The sequence below is a fragment of the Penicillium manginii genome (genome assembly GCF_028828005.1).
Source record: "Penicillium manginii strain IBT 31320 chromosome Unknown utg000004l:1.0-7231830.0:1.0-7236170.0, whole genome shotgun sequence".
NCBI classification, from domain to species: domain Eukaryota; kingdom Fungi; phylum Ascomycota; class Eurotiomycetes; order Eurotiales; family Aspergillaceae; genus Penicillium; species Penicillium manginii.
Window position 1 is genome coordinate 3,658,672 of NW_026643105.1, and position 16,617 is coordinate 3,675,288.

Below are 16,617 nucleotides of genomic sequence, written 5' to 3' on the forward strand. Positions count from 1 at the left end.
TTCGTACCGCCCCGAGTCCGGGGCGATCCCACTTCTGTACAGTTTTAGGTGAACATGATAAGTTTTTAATTGGACAAATTTATTCGCATTATCAAAGAGCTTATGCAAGTCAATGCTCTTCAACCGAGCTTTCAGCCCCGAAATCCTGTAATCATGTCATCCGGGAGCAATTGATATTTGGTTACTACGCGAGGTTTCTCTTTCCTCTTGAAGTCATGCTATTTCTCGGCATTTGATAATAAGAGAAAGAACCAAATTGATTGTATTCTGTTATATTTTCTACTTTCGTAGTGTTATTCCAGAATCTCATAGGTAGTAGGGGCTTCATCGGTAATAGGCCCGGTTTTATATGCCGTAGGCATGACCGCAGCTGTTGGACTAAAGGCTTTAATATTGTGCAAGCAACTTGAAAATGGCAAGTATTCAATTTAGACCTTGGGCCATATCTTATCGAACCTAGTAACTTGATACGAGATCGATTCTCATGTCAATCCCAAGGGTTTATTGTGTTTCCACGAATCCATTATTCATTCTTATAAACCTTGGAAGTCGGAGTATTGAGATGTTGTTAATCCCGAGGTCTTAGGAGAAGCTCGAGAGAACTTCCAAGTTAATAGTATCTCAAGTTGCTTACGATAATCTCTCTAGTAGGCGAAGATGCTTGATCAGACCTCAGGATTCATTGACACCTCATACTGAATACTAGTATTAGTCTCATGGACATCCTTTTTTGCTGTAGATGTTGTTACCTAGGTAGGTTGGTTATTATAGGACAAACCACATATCAAAAGTTGCAGGATATAAGTACAGCAGAAAGAATATAGCTGCACAGCGGCTACGTCCTACGAATTTCTACCCGACATCATCCCGAGGGCGTTAACGTGCATAATTTAGCCCCCATGCCACGTCGCCCTTACTGCGGGGCTAGAACGTACCTAGTAACTATGTTCCTCTTTCGAAGAATATATTTCATCTTGCACCGCTGCATTTATTTGATCTGGCACTGATGTCTACGGGAGAATTTGTGCGATAAAGCTCTCGCCTATACAATATGTCTAGCCCTAGAACATCACCATACTCTAACGAGGAGTACACAGTGGGCTGGATATGCGCTCTTCCCATCGAACTAGCCGCAGCGAGGGGAATGATTGAGGAAGACGACCACGGAGAGCCACAGAGTTCGCCCGCAGCGGCAGATCAGAATAGGTACACTCTTGGGACGATGGGAAAGTTCCGAGTTGTCATTGCTTCACTACCAAAGGACCAACTTGGGTCCTCTTCTGCTACCGCTTCTGTGAAGGATATGCTATTTACTTTCCCCAATATTCGGATTGGTCTTTGTGTTGGCATAGGCGCCGGCCTGCCTGACTATGAGAGTCAAGATGAACAGGATATTCGCCTAGGGGATGTTGTCATCTGTAGCAGTTCTAAAACTGGAGGTGTGATCGCTTATGATCTGGGCAAGAAACTTGCTGATGGATCGTTCGAAACTCGATCTGCCCTGGCTCCGCCCCCTCGATCGTTGAGCACGGCTCTAGGGGCAATGCAGGCACGGCATGAGATGCAAGAAAACAAGATACCGTTATATGTCGAAAAAATGATCGAGAAGCATCCATTCATGCGCAAGAAAGGATATTCTCAACCTGATCAATCCCTGGATCGTCTGTTCAAGCCGGAATATCTTCATGTTTCTGGGAAGAATTGTTCGAAGTGCGACGACTCCGAGACTATAGAGCGAGAGGACCGATTCGACGATGGTCCAGTGATTCATTATGGGACAATTGCGTCGGGAAATATGGTCGTCAAAGATTCTGCTCTGCGCGATGATATCCGAGTCAAGCATGGAGCTCTCTGCTTGGAAATGGAGGCTGCAGGTCTCATGAACAATTTCCCTTGCGTGGTGATCAGGGGAATCTCGGACTATGCGGATTCTCATAAAAATGATCGCTGGCAACCATATGCAGCGGCAGTCGCAGCTGCATGTGCAAAGGAGTATTTAGAGAATGTGCAGGCGAAAGATGTGGACGGAGAGCCGACAGTGAAGGCCGTATTGGAGAAAGTGCAAGAAGGTTAGATATGCCTCATCGCTTATTTTTAATAGATTCCAACTCACCTGGAATTTGATAAACTTTTATTAATATGTGAGATAGTTCAAACCGAAGTAACAAAAGTTGGAAAGTTTGTGACGACCAAAGAAACGAGAGAGATTCTCGATTGGATCAGTCCAATAGACTTCGTCGATCAACAGAATGACATCATTCGACTCAGACAAGACGGGACGGGTACCTGGCTCATAGACTCAGAAGAGTTCACGCAGTGGGTAAATGGGGATGTCCAACATGAGACACTGTTTTGCACTGGAATACCTGGCGCAGGCAAGACAATTATGTCATCGATCGTTGTCGAGCATTTGAAGAAGACCTTCAAGAACGATCTAAACGTCAAGGTGGCCTTTGAATTTTGCAGCTATCAGTCCAAACATCGGCAGACAACGCTGGACCTCTTACAAAGCCTCCTTCGGCAACTTGCAGTCAAGTCTCCCGATTCTGACCTATTGCCATGCATTTTGAAACTTCACCAGACCCACAGCTTGCACTCTACTAGGCCTCGGCCAGCTGAGTTAGAGGAAGCCATTTTGGAAGCCATTGAGTCATATTATACAGTGTTTCTGATCGTAGATGCTCTTGATGAATTTTACTCTACAGACCGAGAAGACTCGGTGTCGTTCTTCAATGCTCTGCGCAGAATTCGGGAACACCCACGAGTGAAGCTCTTCATGACATCTCGCCATAACGAAGAAATTTCCTCCCGCATTTCTCCGTACATATCAAAGGAAATACGGGCCCATGACGACGATATCTCGCAGTATGTGAAAGGAAGAATGCCTCAGCTTCGTGTTCCCAAGGCATCCCAGAAACTCGAATTTCAACAGCAGATCCAAACAGAGATTGTCAGAGCCGCAGATGGAGTGTAAGATATGCTATCAAAACTCCCTCTAGAAATCACTGACTTTATTCAGATTTTTACTTGCGAAGCTACATATGAATCACTTGATGGGGTTTCTTACGGCCAGGCAAATAAAAAATGCCCTTATGCAACTACCTCGAGGGACAAGCGGTCTCAGTCTGGCATATGATAAAGTGATGCTACGAATCCTATCTCAAGAAGGAGAGGCCCAGCAAGAGCAATCAGAAGGTGAAGAGCCAGCGTCTAAAATAGCGCTAAAGGCTCTTTCCTGGCTCACCTTTAGCAAGACAGCTCTTACGGCTGACCAGCTCGTACACGCCATTGGTACCCAGTCAGGAATGAGGGACATTGACCAGGAGGGATTTCCCGACCCAGAAGTGATTGGAAATATATGTGCTGGCTTGGTTATATTTGATCGAAACACTGGTATCATTCGCTTGGTACATCACACCACAAAGACATACTTATTGAAGAGCAACTATCTCCGGGAGGCTGAAGTGGATATTGCAAAGATTACACTCACTTATCTCAGCTTCCGGGCCTTTTCAACAGGTCGTTGCAGTCGTGACTCAAGCTTCATCCAGAGACAAGAAGAATATCCTCTGTTTACCTACTGTGCCTTGAATTGGGGAGCGCATGTTTCACAACTGCTTGAATGGTCACCCGACATACTTGAATTGTCTTTGCAGTTCTTGCAACTGGAAACGAATGTTCAAGCCTCTAGCCAGGCCATGATACTTGAGATTTACCATTACTTTAAGCAGACTACACTGGGCGGAAAGATCACCCCGTGGAGTACCTCTTTTGGGCTGACAAATGTTCATGTCGCCTGCTATTTCAATCTTTGCAGTGTCATTGCTCATTATCTCAGTCAAAATGTGGATATGAACACCACCGATTCAACTGGTAAAGTGCCTATAATGTGGGCGATCGAAAATGGCAATATTGAATCAACACAGATACTTCTTGATTCTGGTCGCGTGAATGCAGACTGCAGAGACCATGACGGGAAAACTCTTCTTATGTATGCGGCTATCGCCCGGCGTGTGCAAATGGCCGAGCTTCTGATTTTGCGTGGTGCTTCCCCCGATGCTCGCGATCGTGAAGGGAGATCAGCTTTGGCCTATGCAGCTACTACTGGACAGGTTGCAATGATCAAGCTTCTAGTCTCTCAAAAAGTTCAGCTTGACTATTCACATGATCCTAAAGCGCTTAAGTCGCTGGAAGATGATCCCGACTACTATTCGCTCTTCGATAGGGCAGACGCGCTGAAAAACGACGGTCCGATATTTATCCTCGACAATGTGACCGATCCTGTGGGAACTCCCCTAATCAATGCTGTTTCTACTGTCCACAAAGAGGCAGCTGTTCTTCTTCTTGAGAATGGGGCCGATCCAAATTATGCCAATTCAGAGGGCGATACTCCTCTGTCAGCTGCAGTGGCGAGAAGAAATGAAGAATTAGTCAAGATACTGCTTCGCAGAGGGGCTACACTGGAAGCCTCACCTTCAACCTTTTACTATGCCATTGAAAGCGGAGATGGGGTAATAGTACGTCAATTCCTCGAAGCTGGGGCGGATCCAAACGCCATATATTCGCCCCCTTCGCTCCACCGATCGTATCCTTGGGAGGTTGAGATGGAGCCCGTATCTAGAGAAGAAATGATGAACATGTTCAACAATATCTTCCAGCTCTTCCAGCCACCCGAGGCCAGAGCCATGACATCTGGCCCGCCTCATGTTGCGGAGACTGTTCTCTTTCGTGCAACACGATTGGGTCATGTAAAAGTTGTTCATGAGTTGCTCAACTACGGTGCTGACCCTAACGTACGAAATGGAAAGAAAGAAACGCCTCTATTTGTTGCATCCAAGAATGGGCATACCGAAGTCGTGCGTCATCTTCTTGAAAACGACGCAGACCCAACTTTGCAGAATGGGCATTTCCAGACTGCCCTCTTTCCGGCATCACGATGGGCAACTCCATTGATTGTGGGAATTCTTCTCAATGCGGGCTTATCAATCAACACGCCGGATATCATTGGTAGCACTCCTCTGTTCTATGCGGTTGAAAGTGGTTGCGTGCAGACCGTGAGTTTCCTACTGTCAAAAGGAGCAGACGTTGGGCAAATCAACGGTATGGGCGAGACAGCACTGTTTGGCGCAACCAAATATGTCAACCCCGAGATATGCAAGCTATTACTAGCGGAAGGTGCACACCCGGACCCAATAAACATTCTTCAATGCACCCCTTTATTCAACATCGCCAAGGATGTTTGTTATATGAACAGCCCAGCCACCAAACAACTTTTCCCGGGAGACCGCAGCTACACCAATCTTGTTGAAACTGCAATTTTGCTCATTGGTAATGGAGCTTGCCCCTCTCCGCAGAAGCTCGACTCAGATTTGAAGGAAATTCATGAGGTATTGGAGACGATTATAACCAGATGTAGTCAATCTCTACCCCCCAAAGAAAATCTCCCGCAGCTTGTCTCGATTGCCCGTGAATGGTGGGGTTGGTGTGATTGGCTGAGCTCCTTAACCGATGAAGATGTCTGTACATTCTTACAGTTCCTTTGTCTGGGACGTAATGATAAAGTTGAACTTTGCGAATATGGACCTTTTTACTGGATCTCGGCAACAGGCTCTTGTGAACTAGTCTCGAAGGTTCTTCAAGATAACGAGGATATCAAGGGAAGAGACTCGGGGCTTATTCAAGGAGCGGTGTCATCCAGGAATGTTATGATGACTGAAATGGTGCTGGATACCCTCGAAGAGGATGTAATTGATGGACAGCCAGTATCCGCTCTTCTTGAGGCCCCAGCCAGTGACGGTGATCTCAATATGGTCAGACTGTTATTCGAGCGATTTCAAGCTTCTGAGCTGGATAATGGACCTGCTTTGATTTTTGCGGTCAAGAGTGGAAACACTGATCTTGTCGGATTCATGCTAGCCAACCTAAGAGATCCGCTCTTAGTTGACGAAGGAGGTCTAAACGTTCTTCATTATGCCGTTCTTTCGAAGTCACCTGCGATGGTTCAATTTTTGTTGGACCATAATTCACTTCAAAACATCGATATCAATTCCAAAAACCAGCTCGGATTTTCGCCGCTTCTCACTGTGACTCAAATCAGACACGAGAATGCACCGATCGCAAGGCTCTTGCTTCAAAAGGGCGCTGACCCCAACACCACTGAAACACCCAGCCCTGGCCCCCAAGAGGCAATAACTGAAACAGAAGAGCAATTAGAAAATTCAAAGGTTCTGGATTTGCAAAGTCTCAGCGCCCAGGAGGAATGGTACCACTGGACTCCTTTGGCCTTTGCAGCCCACAATGGGGCAGATGATTTAGCACAAGTATTGCTTGAATACAAAGCAGACCCAGACCCCCAAAATCAATTTGGCATCAGACCAATTTGCCTGGCAGCTCTTGATGGACATGAGAGAGTCGTCAGAATGCTCCTCGGTAAGAATGTCAGCCCAAATCAGGTTGAAGGCTCGATCAAAGCACCTCTCACATGGGCACTTGAGCGACATCTGGATGCATTTCGCTACGATTCATCAAAAATAGCCGACTGGCCAGGCTGTAAAGCAGTAGAAGCAACAGTCAGTCTGCTGCTAGAGAGTGGAGCTGATCCAAATCCCTCAGATGGAACAGCTCCAATATTAGCTGCATTCAGGTTGTATTCGGAGGATTTGGTTCTACTTCTCATCAGAGCGGGAAGCAACCCGATCCATCGTGACTTATATGGTCGCACCCCATTGATTATTGCTACAGCTTTTGGAATGGAACGAGCGGTTGCGGCATTGTTGGAAATTCCAGACACACCACTCGATCCAGAAATTGAGGATGTCTATGGCCGGTCAGCTATCACCGAAGCTACCCGGAGAAACAGACCTGAGATTTTGAGCATTTTGACACGAAACTCGTACGACTCATCAGTATTAACGAATCCATCTCATTCAGGTTATGAGTCTGTCAAAATTCAAAATAGAACGGATGATACATGTACCGTCTGCATGGTCCCCTTATCGGATGACCCGAATGATCATTACTCTTGTCAAGAATGTCCTTCCTTCGAAATTTGCAAGGAATGCAAGGGCTGGGGAGTAACTTGCTTGCACCCGGGGCACGAAATGTCATAAGGCATCCAAGAAGGTTTCACGCAACCAGGCTCTGCCTTGCTCAACTTCAAGTATTCGGGTGGAAATGCTTTCCCAGACCAGGAAGACTTTTACCAACCAGAGGAATGTTATACCCCGACATTAAGTCTTTGCTTTCTCCTCTTTGTGAACATTTACAAGTAGAATATGTTAACCCGTGGGATTGAAGCCAAAACCACCGCTTTTGAGGCCAAAATTGACCACCGATTGCCATGTAACACCTCCGGGCTCTATTATGCACTCGACCAAGCACTTTTAGTTATCCTCCGGTCCTGCAGGTGACGTTGAGGCTCGAATGGCTCCTCTCGTTTTCACTGGTGACCATAAAGATGTCAAAATTTATTCACTTTCAGCTGAATTCAATCCCGTCCCTTTTCGCTCGGTTTACTCGTGAGTCCATGTTGTGGGGTTGAGCTAAGCCCCTACTTGGTAATTTCCCATCGCGGAGATTTTGGCCGTTTTGGTACCTGATTGATTCAAACGCAATTTCAGTCGCGGAAGCCAAACAGCTAAATCTACTACCTAGATCAATCACGGTGGTTGATGAATACATTTTTTTTAGTAACAATCGAGGACTCAGATGATGTTCATACAGGCTACAAACCTTGGAAAACGCAACAAGGTCAAATTTACATTTCTAGATGTAACCTTTGACAATGAGTGGATCATCAATGAATAGAGGAATAAGAATGTAGTAGTTTTAGTCGCTGCTGAACAAAAGCGAAAGCGAAAGTATAAATCGAGAAAAGAACAAAAGCAAATTTCGCTCATCTGTCGGTTATCATCCAGGGCTACAGTATAGCAATGATTTAGAGACTCTTCATGGCGAGAATTGCGTCACGGACATCAGCTCCAAGCGCAGTTCCAGCGTCAGCGTCACGAGTAGATTTATCCCCCCTAGTCAAACGTCTTGTCTTGAACAAGGGATTGAGGGAGTTCTGATCCAGAAATACACCACCCTCATATAATCAGCGTTGACCGATTGAGGTACTCGCCGGCAGAGGGCCAAAAACGTGTGGTTTCAACCTTTTCCGCAACGGCGTCACTGGCTCCTCGGCTCTTTGCATTCAGGCATGCGATTATGAAGCAGAAGTAAATATACCGTCCGCGAGGACGGCTATCGGAAACGAAATTCAATGGCTTGTTGTCGATATCCTATGATATTATCAAATTAATATAATTATCAACTCTAGATTTTGCAAAACTAACCTTCAATCCCATATAGGATCCACCCGAGATACCGATGCTGTTTTCCATTTTTGATTCTTCCAAGACAACACTCTTCCACCGAGTTGGACTTTTCATTGGGCCGGGTACAATCGCGATAGTACCTTGGTCGAAAGTAGCTCAATATTATGTGCCAGTGTGATGCCTGATTTGTATGAATCAGTCAGTCATTCATTCGGCCGCAAAGAGAACATTCTTACAATTACGGGAGTCAGCAAGAACTCTCACTTCCAGTGACTCCGAATAGGTAGGAAACTTCCTCGGATGTCATAGATTTGGATACAAAGTGGGCAGCTTTGATTTGATCTTGGGGAAGTACAGTGCCCAGTACATGACATCCCCCTAAGCCAGGGCGACAATGCTCGTTGGTACTGTAGTACATATAAACGCCTTTCTTGAACGCCGATTGATCAAACTTGTGACTCCTCTTCTTTACACTCGCACCCAACACACGAGATATTACAGCGTTGCGATAAGAATACTCGAGCAGACTCTTGTCAACCGATCCTTTAATCCTCTGGTGTTTCGCTAAAATTTCTTCATCGATGTCTTCGATGATCAATGGGCGTTGTGTCTTCAGCACTCGAATAATTGATGACAACTAACGGAAGGACTTCAACACTTTATCTTATTTCCGGTGATTCTAGCAACCTGAACACCGAGCTTTATGCGAATCTTCGTCTTAGACACGGGCGCGTTCGTTGAATGATTTGTAACAATTCTCGGTAGGGTTAGATCGGCCATTGCTGCCTGGCTTTTGTGACGAGCTCTGCAGCTTCCAGGGAGGCTCGGAACAAAGAAAGATGAGGTATAATGGTTGCTCTTCGAGATCACTAGAGAGGTCCTGGAGTGCTTAATCTAGGGCCGAGACAATGTTTATGCAATAAACCTGGTTATGTTTCAGTAATCTTTGTTTCTTTTTAATAAGGTTCGATGATGTACACAATAGTAAATTGAAGTTCTCTCATAGCCTGTTTTCCTTACTGATCGGAAAATAAGTCAAGGATACCTATTCTAATAGCTGTCAAGGAGGTCTAGGAGTATAGGGCTGGACTGGGTCCGATCTCTGCCCACCCCACACTCTAAAGAATCAGTCCGGATTGGTTAACGAGGAACGCAGGGTGCAAATCATGTCATGTAGATTTTCGTAGGGGCTGGATTGATCGCTTGCCCGGGAGCCTTTTCTGGCGGACTAGGTTGCCGCCAGCAAACTTAACGTCCGAGAGGGGCTCCAGGAGGCCCGGGCAAATAACATGATCAAATGATCAAATGCTCTTCGAGTACGGAGTAGAAAAGCCGTTATATGTATCAGGTTTTTGAGAGACACCGGAGCCCCGGCTTTATCTAACCGGAGTTCTCGAATGCATGCCAAAAACCAAAACTTGGCACGAAGCCAAAAGCAAAAAATGCCTCAGATCTCAGATCTGACATAGATACCATGCATGATCTGCATTGAGATTCCTGGAGATGTGACTCAAGTTGATTGGAGCTTTCATTACTGGCTAGCAATCTTGACTCTGTATCGCTAAATTGTTCGGGCTGAATGTCCGAACATGTGGTTAGAAATAGATGTGTAACATTTGAATCGGACTGATCGCCTCAAAATACGCACAGATGAAGTGTCCGAGCCCCACTTCAATTCCCCATTCTTCGTATGACAGCATCCCACTTTTGCAGATACGAATTAAATTAGGCTTGGATTTTTAATGGTAGATCCGATGAGTCTGTAACGCACTTGCATCAACTCACCTAACCGATGTGGACACATCAAGCTCTCTCATTACACCTAGTTACCGAAGGAAAACAGTACTCCGCTGTTTTTGCTTTACCATCCGAAAATCCCAGGTCTCCTTACTGGCTGTCTAGCTACCTGGGTTCTAGCTTTATCTCCCTTGCTTCTTCCCAGGGAGTCCGGGGAATTGACTTCTCCCTGGCTGTCAAACTTTATGTTACCCATCGCATAACAGCTTGGAGTGCTGTACTCACAAGCACAAAATCTAGGAGCACATTCTATTTTGCAGTCATAAGCTAGGAAAGAGATTTTAACTTTCAAAATTAGGAAAATACAGTGTCTTGGATATACAGGTAATGTGTCAAACAGTTAATAGCGGTACGTCATGTAATCGCGCACAACACCGCGGGCGTTTGCATGATTGCCGAAATATGACAAGTCCGCCTTGCAGAATGATATGTCCGGAAGGCCAAGAGCAGTGCTTGCATGTTATTAACGGTCAAAGCACACGCATAAACAATGAAGTTCTATCAGATGATAGAATGATTGTCGTTCTCGATGCCTTTTGGAGGAAGAAAGGACTACACTATTTACTTCCGTGGCTTTAATTGACATCGAAATTGTTCTCGGCAAGATGTAGTTTTGATCCCCGGAATTGTTCCACCTCTATGATTCGCGGGGTTCTCATGTCATTTGTGAGAGATCCACACAACTCTGGTGGATACGATATCCCTGGTTTGAACGGTCCCCTGGGTTTGTTGTGCCTCCTCAATCCACGAGTTTATTTAACTCAAGATGATTCCAAATCTTTCGACACTAATATTTTCCTCTCGTTTAATCTTGCCTTCCTTCAGAAAGCGCTTACCCGATTGCGCGACATGGCTTCATCAATGTCCGAGCACACGTGGACTTCGGGTGACTTTGAACACCCAAATGAGGAATTACGGTGGTCTATCAGTGTTGGACTTGTCTTTGCTTTTCTGCTCTCTACCGTTGCGGTGGGCCTCCGATTCTTGGCGAGGCGAGTGGCTGGTGGTAGACTGTACCTGGATGACTGGCTGATGCTTGTTGCTCTGGTGAGTGTCAAATTTCGCGAATGAAATTGTACACATTGGGCAATTGACTAACTCATTCCGTACTAGCTATTCAAATATGGATGCTCAATCGGAGTCACTACGCGTGAGTTTACTGGCTGCAAGTTTCAGAAAGAGAGATACTCATCGTGCAAACAGTCCTCTACAACGGCCTAGGCTCCCATATCGATACTATCCCACCGAAGAACCTTGAATGGTATTTCAAGGTACGAGATAAAACGATCGATCAATAAAGACGTGATTGCTGATTTTGCTTAGGTTGCATGGGCCAATAATTTTGTTTATCCAGGATGCATTGCTTTCATCAAGCTATCTATTTTGGCGCTGTATAAGCGGATCTTTTCTACCAAGAAGATGAACTACGCCGTCAACTTGATGGCATCATTTGTTGTTGTCTGGATGATTGGTAACTTTATTGCTGGTGCCATCAACTGTCTACCAGTAGCCAAATTCTGGGATCGTTCACTCGAGGGAGCTTGCATGGGTATTGCACCTTTTTCATACGGACAGCAGATTCCAAATATTCTTTCGGATGCTATCATTCTAGTTATGCCTCTTAAAGTGGTCTGGACCCTGCCGATTCCAAAATCTCAAAAGATGATGCTTTCTGGAGTCTTTATTGTCGGAGGCCTGTGAGTCTGGTACTCTCCGAAATTATTAGGGAAATATTCTGACTTTATCTTTAAATAGGACTCTGATCTTTGACTGTGTCCGACTGTGGCGCATGATTATCCTGTCACGTTCGGGTCCTGACATTACGTGTATGTACACCGATTCACTTTATTTACCGCCAGATACAAGGCTAACTTTTTCATGCAGATAACCAAGCCCCCGTTGTCCTTTGGACCTGCGTTGAAGCGGCCGTTGGCATTGTGGCTGCATGTCTCCCCAACCTCAGACCCCTTTTCAAGATTGGCCGACCTGGATTCTGGTCCCAGCTTCGATCCGGAAGCAAGGGATCTGGGAAGTCTCATTTAAATACGACGACCACTACCACAACTACAACATCCTCGACAAATATGAGTGTTCAGAAGGGCCCTCTTGGTTCTCACACGGCTGAAGAAGGCGTTGAAATCCATCGGTATAGTGACATTGTCCGCGAAAAATGTTAAATGTGCTCTATATTGGTAGTGAAGGAGACAGCTATAGGAAAAGAGACTTGATGTCATATGGAGTCAGGAAACTGGGAAACCAAACGGAGTTTTTACGATTCTTGTTTAAGTTAGGATTTTTGATTTATACCTTTTTAATACAGATACCCTCTCATATGTTCAATACACAATGCTCCTCGGCCCTAATAAATGGTGACCTCTTTCCATTCTTATTTATGTTAACACGCAGTAGTTGTGTTACTCTCATGTTGTACGTGTATCTGACGGCTGCCAAAAATGGCTGGTGGCTTTCTCCTACTAGCCAGCTGTAAACACTTGTCGTTGAAGGAGAACCACAACAGGTGAGCTACTAGTTAAATTCTAATAGCCAATGCGAAGAAACATTTGACAACAAGCTAAATGCTATCAAGTGAGCGCATATGCCCTCGACGACTTTGGCAGCCGCGAACCCCTTCCCCGATTTGACAGCATAACGTAGAGGGCCGGTGGGGGGGGGGGGCTTACAAAACGCTAAGAATCTTCTCATGACCTAACACACCAATAATGCTTCCTCCGACACCCACCGCACAGCTCTCTTGAGCACAATCAGAAACACACTTACCCGACCTCACTGTATTCCACTGATGATGGCAGGATACCAGCTCGATTAGGGCACTCCTTTATGAATCCTATTCCTCTCTCCCCGTCTCCCGTTAAGACTCTAGCCCCAGGCATTTCAGGGCGCGTGCCTGCCATGTCTAGATAGCTTCTTTCTCTCTCTCTCTCTCTCTCTCTCTCTCTTCATCCCATCATCCCATCATCCCATCATCATCTTCCCCCATATCTGGTCTCTCCCAGTAGCACACCTCCGATAAGTAATATTCATAAACTTCCTTGTTAGGTTCACCAAGGTTACTACTGAACAACTTGAAGCTGATAAATTAATAAGACAATTAGTCTACTAGAATATGGAAACTTCTCTCCGATCATTAGCACCGACGTCCAGATTCAAGTTTCCGCTGAGATCCGGTGGGTCCCCACACACTTAAGGAAAACTGTACGGAGTACGCAGGGATACCAAATCCATACAGATCTATTATCATTCAGATACAGACAAAGCGGATCGGCTTGAACCATTTCCTATTCAAGCACATAACACAACACGGGTAAAAAGATCAACTCATTACACTTGGGTAGAGAGTCAGTATCACTGTAAGAAACTTGAAGGGAGCTAGACACTCCAAATATTCTCCTCCAGTGCCCAGGTGCCCGTTAGACCTAGCACCGATCGATATGGGTTGCTTGCCCACTGGCACAAATTCGCAGGCAGCAATAAATTACTCTGTCATTACACCTTGATCTTTTTTCCCCAAGTATTGAGAAATGACCAATTGTTTTTCTTTCTTCTCTTTCCCAAAAAGGAGCTTGCATGACATTATGGAGTACAGAGTAGCTCCAATGAATTACCTATCTACTGAATTATTGTGGTTCACGTGTTCGAGAAACATGGTTACCCAGTAGCGGCCCGCCGCGCCACGAAGCCACGACCCACGATCAATTATGGTTCAATGGGTTGGCGACCGGCAAATTCGGGTTGGTGCGCAGAGGTTATTTTTTTATGCTAGTACAAAGGGTAGATCGTCACATGTAACTGCATCTTGATGATCAGGGTGATCTAGATTTTGGTAGATCGAGTTTACAGATTGGAAGTACTTAGTACTAGATACATTTCTACCTAGTTGAAGGACTCTGATATGCGAGGTATCGTTGCATATCTAGGTCACGGTATGGAAGACCTCGGGATAGTATGTTTCTTCAGGGGTAAAAGGACAAAAAAATCCTTCATCCCATCACGCTTTCTTTGATTTCCAATTCTGGACACACTATTGAAATATAGATTGCTACTCCGTACTCGGTTGGCTAGCATTGTAGCATCGAGGAACTAATATGCTATATTGTCACCGCAGAGAGGAGAATTTAAAGGTTGGGATTACACATCTTCAGACTACGAGGAACGTAGAGTTATGTGAAGTTATACAGAAGAATTCTTGAAGTTATGCCGCGGAGTTGCATCACGGCCGGGCGCACCCGCGTGGGTACGATGAAAAGCACGATCTGCCGGCTCTCATCCGGTGCCTTTCCCTCGGTCTCGGTCTTCAACTTCTTTACCCTGTGAATACCGATCGTCCAATCATTCTGGTTATTAAGCTGTTAGCAGAGGGCTAAATATTGCGATCAAAAGGCTGCCGATTTACACGGGCCAATATGTGGTGCCCTGCCGGTTCCTATTCAGGGATAAGGTTCGTTGATGCTCAAATTTGAGACAAGTTTATCGAAACTAGTGCAGGCTAAGGTATCTAAGCAGTCTAGTTTGCCTTGATTTGGCTCCATCCGATATTGCGATCTGCAAGCCGGCTTTCAACTAGCTCCGCTTTTCTTGTGGGAATTTCAATGCTGACAATTATTTGGGATCGTAGTGGGTTTTCCCACACTTGCATTTCGTAGTTTTATAAACCAAAGCGTTGAATCAATTCTTCATTTCAGTCCGTTTTTGCCTTTGATTTTTGCCTTCCAACCCGTGTCACTCCTTCACGATGCAATTGCGATTGTTTTTCACAGCGACTGTCATTCTGGCCAAGGCCTCCGCCCTGAGCCCTCCCGCCAACCACCCCCCTGTTGCGTGGAAACCCGCTGGTCCTAATGACGGTACGTTTTTTTAATCAATTTAAACGACGGATACGAGAAACTGATCTTCTTCAGCGCGGGCCCCATGCCCCATGTTGAACACATTGGCAAACCATGGCTATCTTCCCCACGATGGGAAAGATATCTCTGAAGAACAGACCATTACTGTACTAGGAAATGTTCTCAATATCGATAAGGAGTTTGCCACGGCCCTCTTCCAGAATGGGGTTTCTGCAAACCCAGAAAAGAATGCTACTACGTTCTCATTGAGCGATCTGACCCGTCACAATGTCGTGGAGCACGATGCCAGCATGAGGTCAGTTGAGCTGCCGCCATACGGCCCACAGTCCTTTCTAGCCAAAAGATTGCCCCTCATGCAGGACCATTCTGACTTATCTTCACAGCCGCCAGGACTTTTATTTTGGCAATGATCACACCTTCAATAAGGCCGCCTTCGATGAAACACGTTCCTACTGGACAGGCTCCCTGATCGATATTCAATCAGCAGCAAATGCTCGCCAAGCTCGCGTCAAATCATCGAAAGCGATGAACCCCACCTTTGACATCCCCGAGTCTATTCTTTCATCAAGTTTCGGCGAGGCGATCTTCCCTATCGTCGTGATGGGTGACAAAGCAGCGGGCACCGTCGAGAAGATTTGGGTTGAGTACCTCTTCGGTAAGTCTTGGAAAGGCTGAACCCTATTCTTTGCATCATGCCTGCTAGCACATCGGCTGACTTTTGGCATCTTTCAGAGAACGAGCGACTTCCCTTTGAGCTTGGCTGGACTAAAGCCTCAGAGCAAATCTCCGCCGCCGACTTCGCTAATCTGACCAAGCGGATCCAAGCTGCCACCGAAAACTCCGAAAGCTCCGAGTCCCAAAAGACCACCGACAAAGCTTGTGAGGTCAAGAGACATATTGGACGTCACGCCCGACACCAGGCCCAGCATTGAGCTAATGTAAAAATGATTTGCGGTATAACTTATACTTAATCACTTCGTGGATCGCCTTATGGGGTGGACACGTTATGGAACGACTCTGAATGTGAATAATGTTAAATCAAATGACTACATATCGCGCTTCGTGGAAATACAGAATAAATAGCTCCTCCTTCCATGCAGTCTTCGTATACATTGCCGATCCATGATAACAGCTCATCTAACCGCGCATGATCTCTGGCCTGGGACAAATGATAGAACGAAAAACATTACGGAGTATGAGACCTCCGTGACAAACCTAATAGTACCCTTGTGCAGATTCTTTGAAAAGGATTGAATGGCACTACCAAGGTGTAAACCCTCCATGTTCCATAAATGATTGTACTTAAGTAGTAACAGATAACCCAAAAGCTCAACCCTGAAGGATCCCCATTATCAACCACCAAGTCCTGGTACTGTTCTTTCGCGATGGTCTATACTCCACGACGCTCTTGACACTATTCTTCGAGATGGAACTGGAGATTGTGCGCGACAGTCTGGGCTGTTCTCATAGCTCGGAAACTCTTCGCCAATCAGAGCGACTCCCGTGAAACCACCGCCTGGTTTACTGGTGCCCATGAAAAGTAATAGATTTTATTTCATGCAGTCTTAGTATATGTTGATAAAGGGCTTCCGAGTCATCTTCATGTCAACCGGGTCGCGGATAATCTCCAGTCTAGCTCA

At 45.7% G+C, this 16,617-nt stretch overlaps 4 protein-coding genes across 4 annotated transcripts; 3 read left to right on the forward strand and 1 right to left on the reverse strand.

Annotated features, from left to right (window-relative positions):
- Positions 1–1,051: 1,051 nt before the first annotated feature.
- Positions 1,052–7,109, forward strand: N7533_005080 (uncharacterized protein; the record flags this gene model as incomplete). The annotated part of the gene is made up of 3 exons (XM_057101730.1): positions 1,052–2,069; positions 2,151–2,970; positions 3,020–7,109. The coding sequence occupies 3 exons, from the start codon at positions 1,052–1,054 to the stop codon at positions 7,107–7,109; spliced, it is 5,928 nt and encodes a 1,975-aa protein (XP_056961360.1).
- An 827-nt stretch (positions 7,110–7,936) lies between these two features.
- N7533_005081 (uncharacterized protein) lies at positions 7,937–9,098 on the reverse strand (the record flags this gene model as incomplete). Its single annotated transcript, XM_057101731.1, has 5 exons — positions 7,937–8,024; positions 8,107–8,282; positions 8,337–8,473; positions 8,583–8,955; positions 9,006–9,098. The coding sequence occupies 5 exons, from the start codon at positions 9,096–9,098 to the stop codon at positions 7,937–7,939; spliced, it is 867 nt and encodes a 288-aa protein (XP_056961361.1).
- A 1,878-nt stretch (positions 9,099–10,976) lies between these two features.
- On the forward strand, positions 10,977–12,292 carry N7533_005082 (putative integral membrane protein Pth11-like; the record flags this gene model as incomplete). The annotated part of the gene is made up of 6 exons (XM_057101732.1): positions 10,977–11,162; positions 11,229–11,265; positions 11,319–11,386; positions 11,439–11,812; positions 11,871–11,941; positions 12,000–12,292. 6 exons carry the CDS (start codon positions 10,977–10,979, stop codon positions 12,290–12,292), a joined length of 1,029 nt encoding a protein of 342 aa, XP_056961362.1.
- A 2,573-nt stretch (positions 12,293–14,865) lies between these two features.
- Positions 14,866–15,909, forward strand: N7533_005083 (peroxidase family protein; the record flags this gene model as incomplete). Its single annotated transcript, XM_057101733.1, has 4 exons — positions 14,866–14,977; positions 15,032–15,272; positions 15,361–15,632; positions 15,710–15,909. The coding sequence occupies 4 exons, from the start codon at positions 14,866–14,868 to the stop codon at positions 15,907–15,909; spliced, it is 825 nt and encodes a 274-aa protein (XP_056961363.1).
- Between the last annotated feature and the right edge of the window lie 708 nt (positions 15,910–16,617).